At 34.9% G+C, this 22,600-nt stretch overlaps 1 protein-coding gene across 8 annotated transcripts in view; it reads right to left on the bottom strand.

Annotated features, from left to right (window-relative positions):
- Positions 1-22,600, bottom strand: part of SOX6 (SRY-box transcription factor 6) — a gene marked incomplete at both ends in the record, with an annotated part of 599,473 nt that overhangs the window by 327,938 nt on the left and 248,935 nt on the right. For all 8 annotated transcript variants that reach the window (XM_080715779.1, XM_080715784.1, XM_080715780.1 and 5 more), the window contains one exon: positions 4,566-4,773. In XM_080715779.1, the coding sequence (XP_080571905.1) occupies positions 4,566-4,773 (208 nt within the window). The remainder of the gene's footprint in view (positions 1-4,565; positions 4,774-22,600) is intronic.

The raw sequence follows: 22,600 nt of genomic DNA on the forward strand, positions 1-22,600 counted from the left end.
CTCCATCCTGTAAATTCCCATAACACTTCATATATATTTAATGGAACTTATCCTATATTAGACACTGAACTATGATCCTTTTGATATATGTCTGATATAGTTTGCCAGAATATGAATTCTTTAACTTTAGATTATGGGTGCTTCATATTCTCTTATATAAGGGTTCTTAATCTGGGGTCCACAGACCCCATGATCAAAGGATACAATTCAAGGGGTCTGTGAGTTTGGATGAAAACAATTCTTTTTTCATTATTCTCTAATTGAATCTTTCATTTCAAGTGATGCAGGCAACAAACCATAGAGTATTCATTATACCTGTGACATTGCTATCAACAAATTATAATCAATATACTTATATCTTATTATACTTGAAGATATCTTTTATGCATATCCCTACTTCAAAATTATGATATTGTTAAGCCTTCCATTAGATTCTGCTTTTACTGTGTTAGTAAAGTAGCACATTCTACCATATGACAAAAATTTCAAATTATTTAGTACTTAATATAATTCATTCTCTCTAAAATATATATATTTTACTTTATACATTTTAAATAATTTTAAGGAAGGATCTGCAGTAATCACTAGATTATCAAAGGGATTTACAGAAAATGAAAAGGTAAGAAATTAATAATTCCTGAGTTTTGATATAGTACCTTGCACAGAATAAAAATGCATAGAAAAATAATTGTAATATTATATAGTTCCTGATTGGACTATAAAAAGATACTGCATAAAAATATGTACAAGAGTATTGTTCATAAAAATTCATAGTCTTAGCACTGAAGAGACCAACACTCTGTTCTCTACAGTAGCCCCATTAAAGTTGAAATTGAAATTGCTGCTCAACTCTATTGTCCACTATTAATGATGACACCCATTGTTATGTTTGTGGCCATTGCTCTATATGGGTACCTAAAAATGTTAGACAGTTGGTCTTATTATCAACCATAATCTGGTCTCTTTTAACTTTTTTTTTTTTTTTTTTGGTGGTACTGGGGTTCCTGGAAGCCCGTCTATCTCCGGGCTACACTCCCAGACCTATTTTATACTTTTGGAAACAGGGTCTCCTAAACCAGCGTGGCTGGTTTCGAACCTGCGCGATCCTCCTGTCTCTGCCTCCCAAGCGCGGGGATTACAAGCGTGCGCCACCACGCCCGGCCTCTTTTAACTTTTAACTGTCACTGCTATGCACTCTACCTCCACAGAATTAGAATAAACCAAATCCATTCACCATGTGACTTTATAAAAAATATCATTTCATCCTTGTTTGTCTTTTTTCTGGTGCTGATACTACTAGTTCTTTGAACCTTTCCTCTTGTATAATAATGTATCTCTGATTATGCCGATTATTCTCTGAAAAGATCCCAATGAGTCTTACAGTGTCTTGATTGTTAACTCAACACAATACTTTGGATACATTCTATTGAGCAAGGAGTCCAGTGGAACATCACTTCTTGAATTCACGTATCTTACTTCCATGTTGTGAATTAAATAGCACTGACTGAAGTTTTCTGGCAGTATTCATCATATTGATCCCACTGTGCTTTCTATCACCTAAAACTCTTAAGGTTATTTTTTCATTCATGTGGCTGCTATTTGGATTTTCTTCAATAATTACTTGTGCAGATGAGGGGTTTGGTCACAATCTCTGGACTTGATAACTAAAATCTTTTAAATTTTATCTTGAGAGACTGGTATTAAGTTCATATTTACAGTTTGTCAAAATTTTTTGAGTCTTATTTCTCTCATACATTATATTCACTGTTTTGTCCAGATGTCTGGGACTGGTAAATTTGATGATCATGCTATCACCTCATATCTGTAGTTAAAATGTTATGTACAGGTGGGCATGGTGGCGCATGCTTGTAATCCCAGCTTTGTGAGACTGAGACAGGAGGATCTTGGTTTGCCGACAGCCTCAGCTACTACTTAGTGAGGTTCTCTGCAATCCAGTGAGACCCTGTTTCAAAATAAATAATAAAAAAATAGGGCTGGGAGTGTAGCTCAGAAGCAGAATTCCCCTGGGTTCCATCTCCAGTACCACACAAAAAAATGTTATATACATTAATATACACTAAAAATGCCCAAATTTCTGTTGTATAAAACACGTTATTGTAAAAAAAATTAGGAATCAGTATAATATTTGTAAAAACATTATTTTCTAGTAGAAATAGAGTGGTAAAGAATTCTTAAATGAGCAGTCTCATTTTTGTTTCTTTTGTACAAAGTCAACTAGCCAGGTGCAGTAACACAGACCTCTAATCCCAGTATTTGAAAGGCTGAGACAGGAGGATACCAGGTTCAAGGCCAGCATGTGGTAACTTAGCAAGGCTGTTACAAAATAAAAAGATTTGGAGGTATATCTCAAAGGTAGAACATGCCTGAGTTCAAGTCCCAGTAACACAGGCACACACACACAGATACACACACATACCATGCACAATCAGCTATGACTCTGATTCATGGTAATGAAGAGGAAGAATAGAAAATAAATCATTTCTTGCAAGAAAAAAGGGAAACACTTCATGATGTACATACACAAGCTTATCAAAGCCGATCATTGTGTTGAGCATAGGAAAATGTGGAGAAAGAGAGAGTGGGGTGAGAACTAGGGGAAAATTTATCGAGCACTGTGTGCATGATGCCACCATCACCTTGAACTTCATCAAGATGTATGATTACAATGCACCAATAAAAAAGAAAAAAGGGGGTTAAAGGCTTCCTAATAGTCCAGAAAAAATATCATCACAAACCAATATATTTACCTATATTATTTTTACATTAAAGAAATCTCTAAGGTATTCTAAAACTTACTCATTTAACTAAAACCATATTTTTGGCAAAACACAATTTAAAGTAATGTAACAATCTCACTTACTCAGAGATTATTAATCTGGCAACCTGAGTGATTCAGAACATAGCCAAAAAATGAGAAAAACAAAGTCTGAAAAGGCAGGAGTCAGCATGAAGTTTACACACTAGAGATCACGTATACTACCCAGAATCTCTTGGCAACCCATCCAAAACATATTTGTTCATGTTTTAAATATAGTCCAGAATGTCCTGATAATCTAATTTCATAATCTACAGATGAACAGAAGGAACACATCAGAAATTATTCACTACTAAGTACGACATATCCTGCAACCCAAGTGAACAAGCACATGCATGCACACACACTACACACACACAGATACATAGATTATATATACATATATCTATGTATATCTATCAGGGCACAGAACTCTAAAGTTTTATAATTGCCAAAAAATAACCATAAAGTCAAACGGTCTTAATTATCTCAATAATCTCTAGGGCATCATTACATTAAAACACAGTAAAATAATTGGCATTTACATATGATAACATCACAATATCTCACATTCATATTGTTCATAGAGACTTTTATATTTATTATTAGAGTTAATTCTCAAAATATTTGAGTTTCCAAGTCAGACATTAGTACCCTAACAAATTTCAAATTCTGTGGTTCAAAGAGACTGAAGAACATACTCAGAGTACTATACTTTTGACACAGGTATTGCTGTTCCTAATCAACTTAATCATGAACCATGAATCATCAAAAATTGCTTACATTTTGTGCCAAATAATCCAGTTAATAAAATATGAAAGCATATAATATGTTGTAGAAAGGGCTTCTTCAAAAATTAATATGAAACTTCAAATTTTGAGCCTTTAACAAATAAAACTGAGTTACATAAAAAATTCCCTTACATCAAATCTCAATTTCCATATAGTGCCACAGAGGTCTAAAATTAACTTACAAGGCTAGTAATAAATCCAGAGCCATTAATCACCCTACATTTTAAGGCTTAAAATCTGTACATACAAATGAAAGGGCATACACATAACATAGCAATCAGTCAGACTTATTTTATTTAAACATACTGTTTGAGAGTGTACTTCCACCTCTGTTTTCTAGGACCTAAGTTAACCTAAGACTCTTGTGCAGCATAAAGAAAGTAAATGCATAAAGTGGCAGCAGATGTCAAATCTCAAAGCACTCACCCTTGAACATTTAGCTTTGGCAATATTGATGCCTTCAACTCTCTATTCTTCATTTGGAGATAAACATAAAATTTACAAATTTATAAGATTTACAAAATTGAAGAGGAATAAATTAGAAAACAATGTTTTCTTTTTAAGCAGTTGATATTTTCATAAAGAAACACTAACTGCCAAAAGGAAATAAGGGAATAAAAAGTGGAAAATAAAGTTACAGTTAGGAAAATTCCTTCACCACCTTTTTCCAGGGTGATGTTTATGGTCAGTTTGAAACCTTGATTTTTCCTTTTCTTTTCTTTTTTTTTTTTTTTTTTGGTTATAAGAACTAAATAAAATGCACAAAGTTTTAGAAAAGCAGAGCTATCTGCTTAGCACTCCTAATGGATCACAATCTGCCATCACCATGGTAACCTATGAATAACTTTTTACTAGCTAGTGCCAATTATGCACTTCTCTGGCCCTTGAAATCCCACTCATTTTTTTTGTAAGGCATGGAATCTTTAGAAGAACAGCCCAACAGTTAAGTCTACACATACCCTCTTGTTCGGTCCGAGTCATTTCCTCAAGCTTCTTCTGTTTCAGTGTGTCCACCACATCGGCAAGGCTCCCTTTGCGGCGTTCTGGGGTTCCAAAAGTAACACTGGTCATTATCTCGCGGTCCCGACTCCCTTCGTCAGGCTTATGTGGTGAGGTAGAGGTATTTCGGAAGGAATATAGGGAACATAACTTATTATTCTCTGACTCCTAGAAAAATAAAATAAAAGAAAGCCATTAGAACATAGGTTTCTTTATATAGCATTAGAGAAAAATCCTAAACTTAGGAGGACAGTATATGATGTTTAGAGAAAGAAATAAAATATATTAACTAAAATAAAAGACAACAATTTAATAAAACACATTTAAAATATAATTCTTAGTAAATAATACTAAAATTTAATTAAGCAATTATCAAAATAACTAACCTGAAATTGCATATTCAAACAGCTTAATTTTGAAATTATAAAGCAACCTAAGCGGTTCAAAAATGGACAGCTCAACTTCATACTCATTTATACTCTTCTATTTAAAAAGTTCAGGTTCAGTGAAGATTACTAGGATTAGTAAAGTTTTCTATTTAGTTGAGTGTTTTTATTAGGAATGCCTTCCTCACAGCCTAAAAACTATGAACAGCACAAAAGATTTTCCTTCAATTTAAAACCAGTAGAAAAGTTAACTTCCACATCCAAAGTCCATTGGAACCAGAAAACATAAAATATCTAAATCAGTACCAGAAAGTTAGCCAACCTGAATGCTTTTGTGTGCTGGAGTTTGGGGAGAATCGTTAGTAGTTTCAAGCTACACACTGTCCAAAGTTACAAGAAGCCTCTTTCTACTCCTCACCTCTTCCCCGACACTAACATACAGTAACATTTTTTTCATGTTGCATTTAAAGCTTTTTAAAATAAAATGACAAGTTTATTAAAGAAAGATCTGCACTGAAATTAATTTATATTACAGAGAAGTTAGCTGTTGGTTCTCTAAACTGGAACTGAGTGCTCTTAAAGCAAATATTATTTGGTCATAGCCCTTTAGCAATCCTGCAATTGCCTTATCTGTCTGCACAAAGGTACCCTCTCTCCCAATTAAAAAAAAATATTTAATGTTTGAAGTAAATCACCCAGTCTTCAGAAGCTTCAAAATCCTAATTTTAGCCAGGCATGGTGGTGCACACTTATAATTCCAATATTTCAGAGGCTGAGACAAAAAGATTGCCTTTTCGCAGCCAGCCTCAGCAACTTAGCAAGGCCCTGTTTCAAAATAAAGCATAAAAAATAAGTTAGGGGTGTAGCTCGGAGGTAGAATTCCCCTGGGTTCAATCCCCAGTACCTTAAGAAAATACTGTGAACTAAACCTTCATCTTCTCTGAATTCTGATTGCTAGCATAATGCCTAGAAGTCAGCAGTTCAATACATTTGTGTTAGAATAAACTGAAAAAGACAAAGTCAGGCAGAGCAGGGAAGTGAGTTCCTCTGTACCTTACTCCTAGACCACTTCCTTCCCCTAAAGAAGATGTTTTATATCATTGAATGTTTACAATAATTCTATGGAGTGAGTCAAAGGTACCCTTCTTTTTAGATAGCCATCATGGTTTGTACATGGCTCTCCTTAAAATGGCCAGTTTGCTGTGCTCTTTGTGCAAATGAACACACAGAGATATGGTTCTCAAAGCCATTTTGAATCTGAATAAAGTCTATATCACATATATGACTGAGGCTTTTATGAATCAATAGTTAGCATCTGATCATTTATTCTTCAATTACTTTCTTTTCAAATGCAAATTATTTCACATCATAGCCTAAAAAATAAAAAATAGTAATTGTTTAAACTGATTCAACCTAAGGATTAAAAGCTAAGTTAAACTGTCAAATGTGGAAGTAGTTGCCTCCACATGACTCACTACTGACCATAATGAAGATTTTCCAAACATTCCCAAATGGAAGATGAAAGGTGCTAGGAGAGGCTCTCCAGCACTAGATAACAATTTTAGGTAGTGCTACAGCATTCTGCTCTACAGAATACCATTTTTTTTTCTTCCCAGGGTCAGTTTCAAACAGTCTTGTGCATACATGTTCACTTAGTTGTCTGGCTGTGTTCCTTGTTTTTTTTTTTTTTTCTTAACTCATGTGAATGTGGTCATTGCCATCCTGCACCACAGAAAATAACCGTGGGTTCCGTATTTCAGTGATGACCCACACTATCCTCAGCCCCATAATCTGTGTGAAGTGGCTCAACGGTATAGATACAGATTGAGCAACAGGCTGAAAAGTTATGATCTCCCCAAGGAAGCCACAAAAACTACTTGCAGTATGTCATCGAGTCACAAATACATGCAGTAAGTAAAACTGGTAAGTGGGTTAAGTTGTATAAAGTCATTTTATACCATCCTTAGGAACAGTGGATGAATGATCCTGGCCGTCTCTTTTTGTGTATGTGTGTGGTACTGGAGATTGAACCCAGGGGCATTCTACTTTTAGCCACACCCACAGCCCTTTTTATTTTTCAATTTTTATATTTATTGTTTTGAAAAAGGGCGCACTAGGTTGCTGAGAATTTTGCTAAATGGCTAATTCTGGACTCAAACCTGTGATCTTCTTATCTCAGCCTCCCAGGTACTGGGCTTATTAAGGCAAGCTCCACCATGCCCAACAGGCCTCACCTTTTAGCTTTTTAAACTTAATAAATATTGGTCTTTATTGGAGACCTATAAGCAATTCACCTGAGTAAAAGTGGCATGTAAATTAATACACTTAATAATAAGTTTTTGTCTGAAATAAGGTCAGTAATCACAATTTTTTAAAAGACACTTAATAAAGGATTTCTGAGGTTTTCTCTCTTTCTGAGATTACAAAAAGTATAAGTGAAATATCTTAAGAAAGAAATCCCAGTTTATTTTGCAATTTTCTTAAAAAAAAATAACAGGGCCTATGACATAGCAACTGAGGCAAGTGTCCAGTGATAATCTATCTCAGGTGTTGGTGCAACACTGGAGCACAGTCATGAAGAGCTTTGAGACCTTTCCCTAAAGCAGTGGTTCTTACACTTCAATAGGGAGAATTTCTTGGCGAATGTGTTAAAATGCATTTGTCCTCACCAATCCCACATACCATCCCCAAGTAGAGGACCAGGACATTAGTTCTGATACACAGGCACTGACCCCTCTTTAGGAAACAATGTTCAAAATAAAAAATAAAATAAATATGCCCTTATTTAAGATTATAATGTGGATATAATTTAGGAAAAACAATAAGAAACCTACTTAGTTGTAATTTTTAAAACAGCACAAAGAAGAATATTTCTCTTCTTTTAATCTTCCTTTTGCAAACAACCACTTAAATATGAACAACACAAAAGCAAAACATGAGGGGACCTGAGTTACTGAGGATTGGTTCATTCAAAGGAAATTTACTATAAATTTATTTTCTCTCAGCTCCTAATCTCAATAGCCCCACCAACCCTAACAGTAAAAAATGTTCAAAATATTATTCAAAAGGGTCCCTGTCCCAATATAAGGACTAAGTAAATGTTGATTCAGATTATCTAATGAAAATTGCATTGGAAATCGGTTAAAAATATAATATACAGTATTACAAAAATAATATATAGTACATAATATATATGCTTATAATATTATATACACAGAGAGAGAGGGGGATATGACTGGAAAAGCACAGAGTACTACCAAAAAAAGGCATTAGACAGTTTCTAGGGGGGGAAAAAGCAATTTTCATAAATCAGGAATTTGTTGTTGTTGTTGTTGTTGTTCTTCTTCTTCTTCTTTTTGGTCAGACTGGGGTTCCTGGAAACCCTTCTACCTCCTGGATACACTCCCAGACACCTAGTTTTTATATTTTTATTTGGAAACAGGGTCTCTTAAGCCAGCGTGGCTGGCTTTGAACCTGCATGATCCTTCTGTCTCCGCCTCCCAAGCACGGGGATTACAAGCGTGCACCATCACGCCTGGCATAAATCAGGAATTTGAAGATTTTTCCCAGGGTCTAAAGGAGATAAAAAGTAAATATTACAAAGTATAAAGCTGGGCATAGTGTTGCACACTTATAATCCCAGTGCTTGGGAGGCTGAGACAGGAGGATCACACAGGTTCGAAGCCAGCCTCAGCTACTTAGTGAGGCTCTCAGGAATTTAGGAATTTAAATTTCTTAGGAATTTAGCTCTCCCTGTTTCCAAATAAAGTATAAAATAGGTCTGGGAGTATAGCCCCGATGTAGAAAAGCCCCTGTGTTCCACCCCCAGTACCATCAAAAAAAAGAAAGTATAACATATTAACATATTAAAAACATATTGTAACAGATTAAAAATGTTGCTCAGATTTTTCAGAATTGATTTTCAAAACCAATTGCTTAAGAATGACAAAGGACTTTAAACCTAAATAGCCTTCCATGCTACTAGAAATATATCAAAATCACTCAAATCCTTGAGCCTTTCCGTGTCTCCTTCCTTTCCCCAGGAGTGTCTTACACCCTTACATTCTCTTTCACAAGGAACCCAACCAGAACCCAAGCCACTCTTCAAAGTTCAGATTAAACTGCATTTCATGCTTAAAGCTCTTCCTGAGTAACTGGGCCTCATTATTCTGCCATTCCCCAAACTACACATCAAAGCCCTTAATCATTAACACACAATTCAGCATTTAATAATATACTAGAATAAATTATTCATTACTATTTTACATGCAATAGTTACATTTATAACTAAATTTTAACTCTTGAAGGTTTGGGGCTATGGCTCATGATTTTCCTACATGCCTCCAGAGTATTAGAAAAAAATAAATTGTTTAGTATATTGTAGGCTGATGAACTTAAAACAATTACTTATCAAAGGTCAAAAATAATAAAAAAGAAAGCTATGAGGAAGGATTTCCTCTAACAGTGACAGGATTATTTAAGTAAAATATTTAGAATTAAGATATTATGAAATAAGTTACTGATGATATAGCTACACAATGAAATACAGCCATTAAAAACAATAATATATATGTTGTTGAATACAGTATAGTTTGTAGTAATTAATAATTAGAAGACACCTACATGTCCAATTTTGGAGATTTTTGAGGACACTATGAAGCCATAATGCCCTCAAATAATCCATATGATACTTTTAAATTGTTGAAAATCATATGTTTGCAGAAAATTTAATATAATGCAAAAATATAATGCACTATGAATGATAAACTGTTAGTGAAAAACGTGTCTGTGTGTGTGTGTGTGTGTGTGTGTGTGTGTGTGTGTGTGTGTGTGTGTGTCTATGTGTCTGTGTGTTTTGCTATGATTGAACTCAAGGGCATTCTACCTCCAAACTACACCCCAGCCCTATTTTTATTTATTTTTTATGTTATTTTATTTGGAAACAGAATCTTGCTTAGTTGCTTAGAAACTCACTAAGTTGCTGAGACTGGATTTGAACCTGCAATCATCATGTCTCAGCCTCCCCAGTACTGAGATTACAGGTGTGGGCCACCCTACCTAGCTTCAATATATAATTTTTTTTTTTTTTTTTTTTTTGCGGGTCTGGGGATGGAACCCAGGAGCATTTGACCTCCGAGCTACACCCCCTGCCCTATTTTTCATTCTTTAATTTGAAACAGGGTCTCACTAAGTTGCAGAGGGCCTCACTAAGTAGCTGAGGCTGTCCGCAAACTGTGATCCTCCCTCCGGTCTCAGCCTCACGAATGCTGGGAATACAAGCGTGCGCCACTATGCCCAGCCAATATATAATTTTTAAAGAAAAAACTTATATATAGAAAAAGCTATCTGAATAACCAACAAAAGATTAATAGTCCTTTGAGTGTTAGAATAAGTTTGATTTTTCTTTTGAAGTTCTCTATTGTAAATGTTATACCATAAATAATATTTTTAGTAAGAAAATATTTCCAAAGCTGAATATTAATAGCAAAAAATATTGTATAAATAATTTATTCACAAGTAAAGACATATTAAATAAAATTGAACATACTATAGTACTTAGAGTACAATACTTTGTTCTGTGTATATATATACAGATAAATTTTATCCCCCCTACATACACACATACACACAAATTTGGAAGATATAAACTAAAAATTTGTAGTAATTTCTAAGTATCAGTAAGATTATTGGTAATTTAAATTGTTTTATTTTATGTAATTTCTAATTTTTCCTCAATGAGCATATTACTCTTATAATAAAGAAAAACAAAAATCATTTGTAAATAGATATGTAGGAGAGATAGAAAAAAAGAATAATTTGAGAGTAAGTGTGGCCTTCTTGAAGATGTTTGAAGAGTCCATATATTATAATGTTTCTGTACCAAACCCTATAAAAAATAAACAAGCTTTCTTTCATTTCTTCAGTTGAGGGATCTCAAATATTTTCTAATAAGTCTAATTATTAAAATAATCCTTGTAAAAACTAAAACTTAGACCCTTATTACTGTTGTTTCATTATATGTACTCCCTCCAAAATTCTTATGCTTCAACCTAAAGTCTAATGTGATAGTATTAAGAGATGGAGCCTCTAGAATATGCTTGGTGGTTGAGGCAACTAGGTAGGCCCCTTTTTCCTTTTACCCTGTCAAACCTTGGTTTGAAACCTTGTAAGAACCAAGTGCTGTGTGCTTGTATGTCATTGTAAACATGATTTACATTTTGATGTAAGACTTTAATGCACCAATAAAAGTGCACACACACAAAAATAATAGTTTCTTGGCCCCGTCCAAAGAAATGAGCACCATACTGGAAGCAGAGGACATTACTAAACTCTGAACCTGCCAGTACCTTGATCTTAGATTTCCTGGGTGATTCAGGTTAGTCAGTTTCCATTTTTATAATAAAACCTGAGATAAATTAACTTTAAAGAAGAAAACTTTATTTGAATCAGTTTTTTCTATGACTACTTGGTTCTGTTGCTTTGGGTCTATGGCAGAGCATCATGGTGGAAGAGCCTGAGAGGAGAAGCCCATTCATCGCATAGCATAACCAGGGTGTGTGTGTGTGTGTTTGTGTGTATGTGTGTGTGTGTGTGTGTGTGTGTGTGTACGAGAGGGGGGGGAGGGAGGGAGGGAGGGAGGGAGAGAGAGAGAGAGAGAGAGAGAGAGAGAGAGAGAGAGAGAGAGAGAGAGAGAGAGAGAGAGAGATCAAAGTATTCCCTTTGAGGGCATGCCCTCAATGGCATAAAATTTCTCACTAGGCCCCACCTTCCAAAGGCTGAATCAACCCCCAAAAGCACCATGGGCTGAAAAATATATTGGCCTTTGGGAGACACTTGTCTAGACCACAGATAGCATCAACCTTCAGGACTGTGAAAAATAACTTTCTATTGTATATAAATTCTATAATCTGTGATATTTTTGCTATAGTATCATGAACAAAGACATAATTACCACATATTGCTTTCTATTTGCACTCAAAATATGAATAAAACTAATCTATTTTCCTTCCTATTTCATATTAGTGTTCAAATATCTTAAGAAAACAACTCAATAGGTGAAACAACTCCACTTTCTACATTCATTTCTCATTTGACATAATTTTCAGACCCTATGTCACTCTCTTCTGACAAATTCCTGTCTCTAAATGTCATTCTAAAAATATGTCATTAGTTAAATATCAAGTTCTACATCTTCTCTTTCAGTAGGAGGAAAAACAATACTCAGCAAAGCTAAGAGGTTTTCCCCATGTCACACAGTAGAACTGGAAGAACTAAAGCCTAAATGTAGGTTTACTGGCACCAAATCCAGTTTGTTTTTCTTTTCCACAGGCCTAAAAAATCATAATTATAAAAGACATCAAACATACCTTCTAAAAGTTTTTATTTCCTTGTGTTTCCAGAAAGAAAATTTATTTTTGTCTCAAAAATAAATTGCTATAAATTCTAATCCAAGAATTGCCTAGAAGTAATTGGTATTATTTACCTACTGTTGCATAACAAATAGCCCTAAAATAAGGACTTAAAACAACAATAATCATTATAATTTTAGAGATTTCTATGGACCAGGAATTTAGGGCAGGTGGTTTTGTCTCCAGGCCCTTCATAAGGTTGTAGTTACATCTTTACCAGAGGTTGGATCATTTCAAAGTCTTTTTTTTAAGTACTGGGAATTAAACCTGGGGCACTCTACCTCCAAGCTATACCCTCAGCCCTAATGTTTTTTATTCTTTATTTTGAAACAGGGTCTCATTAAGTTGCAGAGGGCCTCACTGAGTAGCTGAGGCTGGCCACGAACCTGTGATCCTCAAGTCTTCTTTACTCAGATGTGGTGCCTGAGCTGGACCACTTCAAGAGCTCTGGGCTGGAACAGCTAGAGTTTCTTAGACATATTCCTCTACCTATATGTGATCTCTCCATGTTGTCTCTCCTTTCTAACATGTTAGTTTCAGAATAGATGCACTTCTTACATAGTTGCTCAGGACTCTAAAGAGCTCCAAACATGCATGTCCCAGAGAGGATCGGATGAAAGATCATTGTTGTAAAACAGCCTTGGAAATAATATTGTATGTTACTGCATTCTGTTCACTGTTGAGTCACCAAGACTTGCCCATAGTCAAGATGATGGGAGGAGAAGATTATAATTATATCCTCAAACAATTTCTATAGTAAGTGAATCAAGTACTGAGTCTAGTGTCTAGCACTAAATAATCAGCAAACTATAGTAAATCATTATTAAATTCAAATGTTCTGTGTGCGACTATCCTTTGTTTCAATTTTCAATTCTAGAAATACTGTCATGATAACCAATGGCACTATTCTAGGTATTTATTCATATTCATTCATGCAAATGGAATAATAAATGCAAAACTACATTATTCTCTTCATTATCAATACTTATCCCAAACTAATTCCAATAAGATCTGGCTCCTCACAAAGCTCCAAAAACCTTTGCATTTGTGATTAGCTTTTTCTAGGAGTGTAATCAATTCCCACTTATCCTATCTCCATATGGATAATCTCCACTTGTCCAGAAGCAGCTAGAGTACACCATGGCTCTGATGCAACTGGGCTGCCAACCCCACCTAGACAAGGAATGTAGATGGGCTGCCATGCTGCAAGGGGAGAAGAGCAGTGGGCTGGGGTTGCAAAAGTCAGAGAAGATGCCAGCAACTGGGAGTTGGAGAGCATAGGTCAAGAATGGAATTTTGCCTGTATAATGGAGTTGAAATCCATGTACAGGTGGAAGTCATTGCAGTTGAGAGAAATGACTGGGAAATGGCCTAAGGAACTGCATGAATCAATTCCCCTACCTGCTGCCCAATCTAATTGTAGCTACAGAATATTATCCTTTCTTACCCTTCCCTGAATCCACTAGCAATACTGAATTAGAAGTATTCATTCTTATTGCATTGGATATCATCTGTTCTACTTTTTACTTAATGGGAACCTTTCTGATTATAGCTTTAGCTTCGTCTAGTCTACCCTCCCTTTAAATTAGGTTTTCTTCCCTGATTTATGACAACACACAATCTATAGTAGTCTTCTGTTTCCTTAGACCCTACCCAAAATCATTCAGAATAACCCAAATCCTAAAACAGGTTCAATCTAACAGTCTTACTGAGACCAGCTGTGGTAAGATATGGCATGTATTCTCCCTCACTAAAATGAGCAATAAACTCAAATTTGTTTAATTATAGGTATGTCCTTGGTATTATTTGATTAGAAGGAATTATAGAAATGTAAATGTCTCTAAAGCTAAAGACAATGAAAATGACTGAAATGCGTTTTGGTGTTGGCAGCTCAGTCATGTCAGTGATCAATCTTCTCTTCCAAGGCAGATGGCTCCACCACCACCCCATTCTTTGCAGTATGCACTTCAGCTTTATATCTTACATTTCAACTGAGTACTCAAGTTATATTACCTATATATATGTATATTTAACATATCAGGTTGTTCTATTATACAAATACCGTGTATGCACCACATTTTCTGCTCCCCCAATTTAATTAACAATTTGTATGTGTCTGTGTGTAGTAAACCCAGGGGCATTCTTCCTCTGGGCTCCACACTCGATCCTATTTTACTCTTTAGTTTTGAAACAGGGTCTCACTAAATTGCCGAAGCAGGCCTCAAATCTATGATTCTCCCATCTCAGCCTCCCAAGTCTTAGAATTATATGCCTGAGCAACCACACCTGGCTTCCACATTTTTAATGAAAGAAGAAAACTACCTGCCAACTATAAAATAAAAGAGGCTTTATGTTTGTAGTGTTATTGACTGACTGACAGATTTACCTAATTTAGGTTCCAGTAAATTTTTGCTAACAAACAAAACCTAACCTTTCTAATATGTTGGAAGTCACACTGCTCACATTAACATGTTCTTTCTCAGAGGGAAAAGTGTGATTTTCTCCGAAGTGACAAGAGACATTGGGGGCCAGGGGGTGTGGGGGTGTGGATTGAACCTAGGGGCATTCTACCTTTGAGCTATACCCAGCACTATTTTTTTTTTTTAAACAGAGTCTCACTGTTGCTGACGTCCTCACTAAACTGGTGAAGTTGCCTTCCATCTTGTGATCCACATGTCTCAGCTTTCCAAGTACTGGGATTACAGGCATGTGCCACCATGCCTGGCTCTACAGAGACATGTTTTATGAAAGACTACTGGGTTAAAGAAGCTTATAATTTTAAATGCTGGATTTGCTTCAAATTGCCAACAAACAAATCATGACAAAAGTAAAACTTGCTCTAATAGTAAAACAAATGCTTTTTTTCTTTTAAAACTCATATTTGTAGTTAGGCATGGTGGCAGACAGGAGGATCATAGAATTGAAGCCAGCCTCAGCAACTTAGTGAAACCCTGTTTTAAAAAAACACTGAGAGCCAGGCATGGTGGCACAGGCTTATAATCCCAGCATTCGGGAGGCTGAGACCAGAGGATCACGGTTCACAGACAGCCTCAGCTATACAGTAAGGCCTTCCGTAACTTAGTGAGACCCTGTTTCAAAATAAATAATAAAAAACAGGCCAGGGGGTATAGCTCGGAGGTCGAATTCCCCTAGGTTCCATCCCCAAAAACACTGAGGATGTAGCTAACAAGTAGAACGCCCCTTGGTTCAATCCTGAGCACCACAATCAAATATTAAAAACCTGGAATTTGCTGGAAATTTATGAGATATACATATCATTCATTCTCAAAGTTGGCATAACTTTATGCCACTTATCACTATTACTATACTGTTTAATAACAGCAAACATATTTGTGGGTATGTCAGAAAATATATTTGTTACCAATATTTGCTAACATGTCATGATTTTAAGTCTAAAAAAAGGCTGCTGCTTTTAAAATGTTATTTAAATTCACAAAAAAATTACAAACCCAAAAATTTTTAAGTGGACTTATCATTGTGATGTTAATAAATTAAAGTAAGTATATTAAATAGAGTTAAGTATGGAAAAAATTTAAGTTCTCAAACTGTCAAGAGAAGTACATAAAACTATACATTGAATTTTCAGTACTGTCAGCTTTGCATATAAAAATCAGAACCTCAAGATTCAAAGGTCCTTAAAAATTCAGTTGTTCAATCTCATCTAGCACTTGAGTCCTGTGCAAAAGGGAATGGAATAATAAAATAATTAACAAAGTGTAGGTAATTGGGGTCAGATTTTTCAGTTTAAATCCTAGCAGTTCCATCTTCCTCCATATAAGCTCAAACAAGTTAGTTAACATCTCTGTGTCTTATAGGAGTGATGTTGCTCATAGTAAAGAACCCATCTCATAAAGTTTTATGGGAATTAAATGTATGAATGAAAGTAAAATATCTAAAATAGTACTTATTCCATAATAAGTGCTCTTTAAATGATGGTGGTGGTGGTAGTTAGTGGTGGGCAAATAGCCCATGTAATTTTTTTTTTTTTTTTGGTCTCTGTGTCATCACCCCACTAATAGAGAATTAGGCACCTCCAAAAGTAATCTACTCCATTTGAGGAAGACTGACAGAAACTCCTCTTTATAAGAATATAAAATCTATTTCAACCTATAGTTCTATTCCACAGAAACATTAAGAATGGTGGCCCTATAATACAAACACACAGCTATTACCATACTTTTGTATTTTTCCCTAAGGAAACCATCCCAGTTTCCTTTATTTCTGCCTCATAAAACATAGTCCCACCATTCCAGTCATTCTACCCTGCATGTATTCCAATTTCTCTTGTCTTAAAGAGTAGTGAGACACAATGAATATGCTGAGTATTGCCTGAACAACACAGTCACACTATCATAGTCTTAAAAATACTCTGTTTTAAAGGTCTAATGTCTCATAGACAGCCTCATAGATAAGCATATGTTACAGGATTTTGGTAATGGAAAATAAGAGCTCAAAGGCAGGTGGGCCTAACAGTGAATTCCTCAGCACCTAAAGTGACATTCTATCAAGGGTCAGTGATTAACTTATTCATGGCTACCAACTTGAGTAGTCACTTTCCATCTGAAAATTAATTAGTACTCAAATTACCATACAGATGATATTCAACCATACTACCAGGGTAGGCTGAATTGGCTAAAGCAATCTTAGCCTTGAAACTAAGAAAGAAGTGGTAAGAGAGTTAGTGATTATAGATCAAGTCATTTCTTTTTGAGATGAGGCAACTGGAGTCAGAAGATACAGTGACTTTCCTATGATCACATAAGAAAATTAGTAGCAGAATGAACCTAGTGGCCTATGAGGCAATGTCCTTCCCTCTAACTTATGTATGTTCTCTTTAAGTAACATCAGGAAAACTATTTCTACTGAACAAAATTATTTTTTTTCTTTTTTACAATTGAAGGCATTGGAGAAGATAAGGGGAGAAAAAGAGGATTGATTATGCAGAAGTTGGAGTGCTGGACAAGTTTTGACAAAGCCAAGTTTCTATGCATTGAGAGTTTCAAGATTCCATAGAGTTTTTCTTAAGAGGTAACTATTTACTCTAGTGTCAAGTCAATTTCCCTCATGCATTCCTCCTCTACAGTTGTTTTCTTTTCTCCTTTATTTGAGAAGCACCAGTGCACTTATAAAGAATGTTTGTTGTCATTGTTGTTGGTTTTATAACTAGCAAGGCATCTCATCTGCTTTAAATGAAAGGAAACAGCTCAGGATATGTTCTTCATACCTCACAAAACTTAACATTAAAATGTACCAGGGTCCAATTAAGGCTTGCCAAATCCATTTGTTCCTTAATGAAGATGCTACTGTCTGAAGAGTGAAGTCCTGTCATGGCCAAGCCAGGCAGATTGCTTTACATATACTACATGCTGAGCCCTCAGGGCCATGCTGTGAGCACCAAGATCTTTCTTCACTGGATCTTGTCCAGTAAAGTTCCCAATATCAAGGATTTCACTGCAATATCCTTCTAATTTCCTTCTAATATGTCAAATATGTATTATGGGCTTCACAAAACCTCTTCGTCATCTAGAACAATGTAAAAGGCACCTCTGCTCTCTCCTTTGTGTTTACAATTAGAATGAATATAAAGAGACTCAAATGGCTCCTCAGAGACTATGTTGCTTATAAAGTAATTATCTATTCACTCACCTATCTACTTGTATTAGCATCTCCAAAAATGGGGAAATTAGGCACAAAATGTCACCAATTTTAACACAAAGCAGCAAGGAAGAGTCTAATTCTGCCATCAGCTGCCCCCAAAGTCTGAAAGCTCTGCATATCCTAAACTGAAGGCAACACAGCCTTAAACTAATGGCTCAATCACAATTGTAGAACTCATGCTTTCTCTCTGAAAAGGGAAAGATAAAATGTGAATTTTTATTTTTCTCTCAATTTACAAATACCAAAATACTAAGATCTATTTCTTGGAAAGATCCATTCTTTTCATCAAAAAGAACACTATTTAAAAAAGTTAAACTCTAACCTTATAATTACAGAAAACAAATAAATTATCACTAAATTAGAAATAAAATATATCAGTAAGAGAACAAAACAAAAAGTGAAAGCATATTCTGTATGCTTCTACTACATATCTACTACATATCTACAAAATAAATTAATACAACTGCAGACCAAATATTAACTCTGAATTCAAGAGCAAAAGTTTTCTCATTTTGTTCATAGATTGCATTAGTTTGATCTCACTAGCTCAGTGATTAGGGAAAGAACTCCTAAATAAAAATAACTTTCACCTACGTGTTATAATTCTTCTTTGTGTTTCTAAGTAAATGAATCTCTTCCATTACACCATCATCTATTGATGCCTGAATGAGGGCATATTTTCTCAGAATTAGGATGAATTTGAGAATATTGTATTCAAGGTACTTTCAATGTACTGGCAATGGAAACAAATCATATTTAAATTATAATGAAAGCAAAAGTTTATAAAATAATTTCCAATCATTTTATTAAATAAGGTTTTCCATTTATAGGGTGCTAATGAAATATAAAAAAGATAAATGAACACATAAATATTCATTTCTAATTTCAACCTGATTGTAAAATTTTATTAGCTAAGATTTGCAATTTATACTTTGGATTTCACAACGTGGTTTACACAAAGATATATTATTGAACTCAATTTGCATCACCCAGAAATATAATGCCCAGGGGTCATAAGAATGTAGTATTACCAAAATAATATTTAAAAGATTAATATTATAAAAAATAAATATTCCATCTCATTAAAAACTCTATTAACAAAAGAAATAATAACTTGAAGTTGTTCATCTTTTAAAAGGTTTTATTTCTCTTGGAAAGCAGGAAAAACTTTTTTATTGCAGAGGACAATCAAACAGTGGGATCATTTTCATATTAAGGTAATTAAGGCATATTCATTAGAAGTGTTCAAAAAAGATTAAATATGTTTGTGGAAGGAACAGAATAGGGTCTTTCCTGTTTGGTGCAGGTGGTTGACTCAATAACCACAGACAACCCTTTCAATCTTATTTCAATGAATATTCAGTGCAAGCAGGATGTATTATGTTAAAGGTGATTTTATGGAAAGCAATCCTCTCCAAATCAAAGAAGGTAGATCTCAAGAAGTGCAAACACAATCCTGGCTTTCTCCTCCCAAAGCACTAGCTGCCTATCATAGTCATCAACATCTTATCCCTATAGATATAGGAGGACTTTGAGATTCATATCTCACACTAATCATGAAAAGTTCAAATTAGCATGCAAATGACTGCATACTATATGCCTTTCTTTCTATAACGTGTTGCTTAGAGCCATTAAAAATGTGCAGGTTTTAAGCTGGGCATAGTGGTGCATACTTGCAATCCCAGTATTGGGGAAGTTGAGACAGGAGGATCTCAGGTTCACGGATAGCCTCAACAAGTAGTGAGCCTCTCATCAACCTAGCAAGACCCAGTTTCAAAATACAAATAAAATAAGGCTAGGGGTGTAGCTTGGAAGTAGAATGCCCCTGGGTTCTATCCTCACTACCACAAAAAGTACATATTTCATTATTTCGGGTATGATTCATTATAGTGATAGACCCAGAAGTTAGCAAGAAGAAATTGCATGAAGGAATTCTGTACAAAAGAGTGAACATTAATGAGAACCACCTATAGACTGCAAACATGCTTGGGAAAATCCATTTTAATAAAAAAAATTGGTTTCCTTAGATAAGCTTCTACTGATTAACACCAAACAATTTTAAGAAAAGGCTTATCTAAAAAAATAAAGTCTTCCACATTCAAGTGAAATTTTAATACATCAAGAAAAACACTGGAGCTGGTAGTAGCTCAGTGGTAGAGCACTTGCCTAACACATGCAAGGCCCTGGTTTTGATCCCTAACATGAAAAAACGGCAGAAAAGGAGGGATGGAAGGAGGAAGGGAGCAGGCAGAACTGTTCTCAAACTGTTCATTTTTGCTAGAGTAGATTAAACCAGATTCTCTATTAATAATCGGGTCTTTTTAAAAATAATTATCACAAATCAATTTTCCTGTACCTAGAAATGCTATAAACCTCAAGCTATACTTTTGGCATACAGAAATATTTACATATGGATAGTAGACAGGAAAAGTCAAACCACAAGAACAACACTCTGAGATAGATGTATACTAGCAGCATAGAGGTGAAATAAACAAAAACCAAATATTTATGAAACATAAAAGTATCACATAAAACTGAAGAAAATTAGGAAAATATTGCCTGAATCCCAGAAAAAATTAATCCTCATGAATGTGCAGGTATTATATAAATCATAGGTGAATGTCAGTTATGGAGTTCATTAAGACAGTCATGTTACAGCCACCACTCTGCAAACCCCCATCACTGGATCTTATACAGCCTGAAAGATTAAAATAAAAATAAACATGGCATATCCTATCTCCTTGAAGACATTCTGTATACACAATTTTATTACACTGAAGAAAAAAAAAGGCCTGATTTTTCTTGAACTGTCAAAATACAAAAGAAATGCAAGTCTTTGCACAGATGTAGCAAAGTACTGGATTTTTATATTTTGGCAGGTGCTCAATATGCAGCCCACATAATCACATGTTAATGACTGGAGTGTGTTAATCAGCATGCATACCTGATCCCTTCATGCCCAAGGGGAAAAAAGCCAACTATTCCCCAGCCTGTTAATGTTTCTACTTTTGATAAGGATTTTGATAGTATACTCGGTTAGAAAGAAAACTTTTCCCCAAAGGATCTTTAGAAAGATGTATTCTATCACTAAGAATAAAGAAAAAATTAATCATATTTACATAAACATCAAGATACTTCTAAGAGACACATCAGCCATCCTTTTTTTAATTTAGCCCATATTTGGAAAACTTTTTTAAAAGTACACTTTAATATATAACAGAAATGAATCCATGTGTGTAATCACAGTATGCACAAAGGCTATCAATGTGTTAACATTAGGCAACACTAGTTTTCTATTTCATTACCCACCACAAGTTTGCCAAATTCCATGCAATAAAGCATGCTTTTATATTTTAGTTCAAATTATAAACAAATTTCTGTTATTAAGTTTCTGAAAAACAGAAAAAAACAGTATGGTATGCTAAGAGATTCAAATTAATAGAAAAAGAGAAATCCTCCACTGGGCTTCCTAGAGAATGTTTTTCAATGACTCCAAGGGAAGACTACACATTTTCACTAGTTAATAGAAACCTGGGTTTGAACTTGAATTTCTAAAATCTGAAAATAGGAGCAGTAGTAACCAAATTTCTCAAGAAGTCTAAACCTGCAAATGTATGTATATTTTGAGGGCTTCACATACCAATCCTGTGTCACAAAAGATGTATATAAATCTTAACCTAGACATTAAAACTAGAAACTGGTTAGGACTAGGTGAACTACTGGGTTTCACTCTGCTTTCTAAATTACAATCCCAAATGAAAGTAAGAAAATTAATTTCATTTGGGTGCTGCCTACTATCTCAAATAACTAACTCTCACTGCCCAAAAAAACAAAGAAAAAGCTGGCAACAATTCAAGTTTTTTAAATCATTCAAAAGGTAACAAGATGAGAAATCTAAAAGCCTGTCACAACATAAAGCATGGCTAAAGATTAAATCCTCACTAAAAATTCCTGGACTGTGTTATCACATAATGACAACAGCTTCATTCCCAGAAATGGTACAAAGTACACACCAGAAATTTTATGACTCTAAGTGAGCTACATAAAACACTCCAGAGCTGATTAGCAACTTTACTGGACTGAGAGAGGCAGAAAGTAGAAATTGTTTGCAAGCAAGAAAGCAGTGTTCCCAATAGCTGTTTACTAAATATCTCAGCACTTCTATTGTTATTTTCTTTAAATTACAACAAAGGGCATTATTGACATCTTTCCTGTATAGTAGAACATCATTTTAAAGTTTTTCTAGAAGATGAAACTCACCTGTGGGAATTTAAGTAGGCCTGTAAAGAGTTGAGATATTTTGAGACTAAAGGTCCAATATGGTTCTTTCTACTGAATTAGACTAGTAATTAAAAGCCAGATGCATATTAGCCATTTTGTGTAAATACATATTCATATAAGCATGCATAAGTGCAAGTGTGCATACATCCCACCTATAGTCCTACTGTCATATTGTATATTTTATAAGAGAGACTATTGGTGCCTTACCCACATCTCATGGCCTACTAGGAAAGTCAGCTA

The sequence above is a fragment of the Muscardinus avellanarius genome, assembly GCF_963383645.1.
Source record: "Muscardinus avellanarius genome assembly, chromosome: 1".
In the NCBI taxonomy this organism is placed as follows: domain Eukaryota; kingdom Metazoa; phylum Chordata; class Mammalia; order Rodentia; family Gliridae; genus Muscardinus; species Muscardinus avellanarius.